At 53.9% G+C, this 2133-nt stretch overlaps 1 protein-coding gene across 1 annotated transcript in view; it reads left to right on the top strand.

Annotated features, from left to right (window-relative positions):
- The window catches only part of MARCHF6 (membrane associated ring-CH-type finger 6), a 57991-nt gene that overhangs the window by 20443 nt on the left and 35415 nt on the right, over positions 1-2133 (top strand). Inside the window, exon 10 of the mRNA XM_007955811.1 lies at positions 1506-1557. Coding sequence (XP_007954002.1) covers positions 1506-1557 — 52 coding nt within the window. The remainder of the gene's footprint in view (positions 1-1505; positions 1558-2133) is intronic.

Genomic DNA, 2133 nt, shown 5'->3' with positions numbered 1-2133 from the left:
GAGGTGCTGTGTGTGTGTGTGAGACATGCTGTGTGTGAGAGGTTCTGTGTGTGTGAGAGGTGTGTGTGAGAGGTGCTGTGTGTGTGTGTGAGACATGCTGTGTGTGAGAGGTTCTGTGTGTGTATGAGAGGTGCTGTGTGTGTGAGGTGCTGTGTGAGAGGTTCTGTGTATGTGTGAGATGTGCTGTGAGACGTGTGTGTGTGTGAGGTGCTGTGTGTGTGTGAGACGTGCTGTGTGTGAGGTTCTGTGTGTGTTTGAGAGGTGCTGTGTGTGTGAGGTGCTGTGTAAGAGGTTCTGTGTGTGTGTGAGGTGTGAGGTGCTGTGTGTGTGTGAGAGGTGCTGTGTGTGAGACGTGTGTGTGAGGCATTTTGTGTGAGACGTGCTGTGTGCATGTGTGAGGTTCTGTGTGTGAGAGATGCTGTGTGTGAGAGATGCTGTTTGTGAGAGATGCTGTGTGTGTGAGGTGCCGTGTATGTGAGATGCGCTGTGTGTGTGTGTGTGTGTGTGAGTGTGAGTATGAGGTACTGTGTGTGAGGCATGTGTGTGAGACCACATAGCAAGTGGGGACAGCCAGCTACGTCTCTCAAGTAACCACTCCCCTCCTTGCTAGTGAGGTTTGTGGAAGATCAGAGTCTTTGTAAGAAGAAAATCTCAACGTTAGCCCTACCTGGGAGAATCGTCAAATTTGGTGGGGCAGGGGAGGTGGTGGGCCTGGCTAGATGCTGGCAGGGTGGGAATATTGACCTGGAAACCATGGGGTGGATGGGGACCTTGTGGGGCGAGTATGCTACACGTGAACAAAGAAAGCCAGACAGCACAGGGAGAGGAGGCGGGAGGTCCAGGAGACAGGAGTGGCTGGGAGCTGGGAGGCCGTGGTCGGAGCACCTGGCCGGGCCTCAGGGTGGGAGCTGCACCCAGGCCCTGGAGTGCTGCTCACTGCTGTCCGGTGGATTCGGCCGAGTCAGACTCTCGCCTTGTCCTCCTTTGGAATTTCCCAGTGGCCTTGATTTCAGTGAAGCCTGGCCAGTGTTTCTGAACATCTTTGTGGTCTGTGGTGGATTATTAATTCTAAAGGAAATGGTTACGGATTGATTGGCTTTACTGTTTTGGGGGTTTAATGTGGCGGACTTTATAGAGTTTAGCACTGTAAGCCACGGGGGGAGAAGCGTGTGCCGTTTCCTAGTGGAGACCTCAGAGCTGTGAACCCAAATGCCAGATCATCAGGTCGATCTGCCTCCTCGTGACCTTAGGACGGAGTGGAAGTGCCCCGTGCTGTTGCCATGGCTGTAGGGCTTTATGGAAGCAGACTGTCTCGTCTTCCTCCTGTGGAGCGTCTGGCTGGTTTGAACTACCGAGCTGTTGGGTTTGTAGCCAGGTGTTTAACCGTGCGCCACCCGAGCTCCTTCAAAGGTGTAAAGAGGAGAAAGTGTCCGTCCTGCGGTGAACTGCGTCCCCTGGGAGTGGGCTGGGTACTAACGCTGTTCAATTCACACTCTCTCTTTTAGGAGCATGTGTTCTGGGTGGTGTCTCTGAATACACTGTTCATCCTTGTTTTTGGTAAGTCGTCTCTCTGCTCTTACTTTTCACAGTCGTGGGGCTGAGCTCAGCTTCCTGGGAGCCCTGTTGCAGGTCTTCGCCTTGTTCAGTTTTGAACACAGGAACGTTACGTAAGGACGGGACGGAACTAAGGAGCCCTTGACACGTGGGCATTAACTCTCCTTAGCCGCGCTAGCGGTGGGCCCCTGCTCATCTTGGTCTCCACTGGACGTCTCCATCGGGTTCCATTGGAGCTGTTTTTACGTGGACTTGAGAATACAGCGTAGTCTACATCTGGAAAGATTTTGTGCTGATTACCTGTGTGTCACAGGAAATCATGGCATGAGATCTTATTTCCACATGTCCCTGGCTTGGGAGATGTCACCAGAGGAGATGGAGGGAAACACAGCCAGCCTTCCCCCAATGTGAGCACCTAAGAGTTAGCTTCCAGAGAGTGCAGGATGTTGGCGACCACACACTGTGGAGGCCGCACGCTGACGTCCCCACACTGGACACCACACACTGTGGAGGCCCCACGCGGATGTCCCCACACCGGAGACCACACACTGTGGAGGCCCCACGCGGACGTCCCCACAC

Source organism: Orycteropus afer, unplaced genomic scaffold (assembly GCF_000298275.1).
Source record: "Orycteropus afer afer isolate SDZICR_OR568_19922 unplaced genomic scaffold, OryAfe1.0 scaffold00541, whole genome shotgun sequence".
NCBI lineage: Eukaryota > Metazoa > Chordata > Mammalia > Tubulidentata > Orycteropodidae > Orycteropus > Orycteropus afer.
The sequence above is the reverse complement of the archived record's forward strand: the minus strand, read 5'-3'. Positions and strand labels throughout refer to the sequence as shown.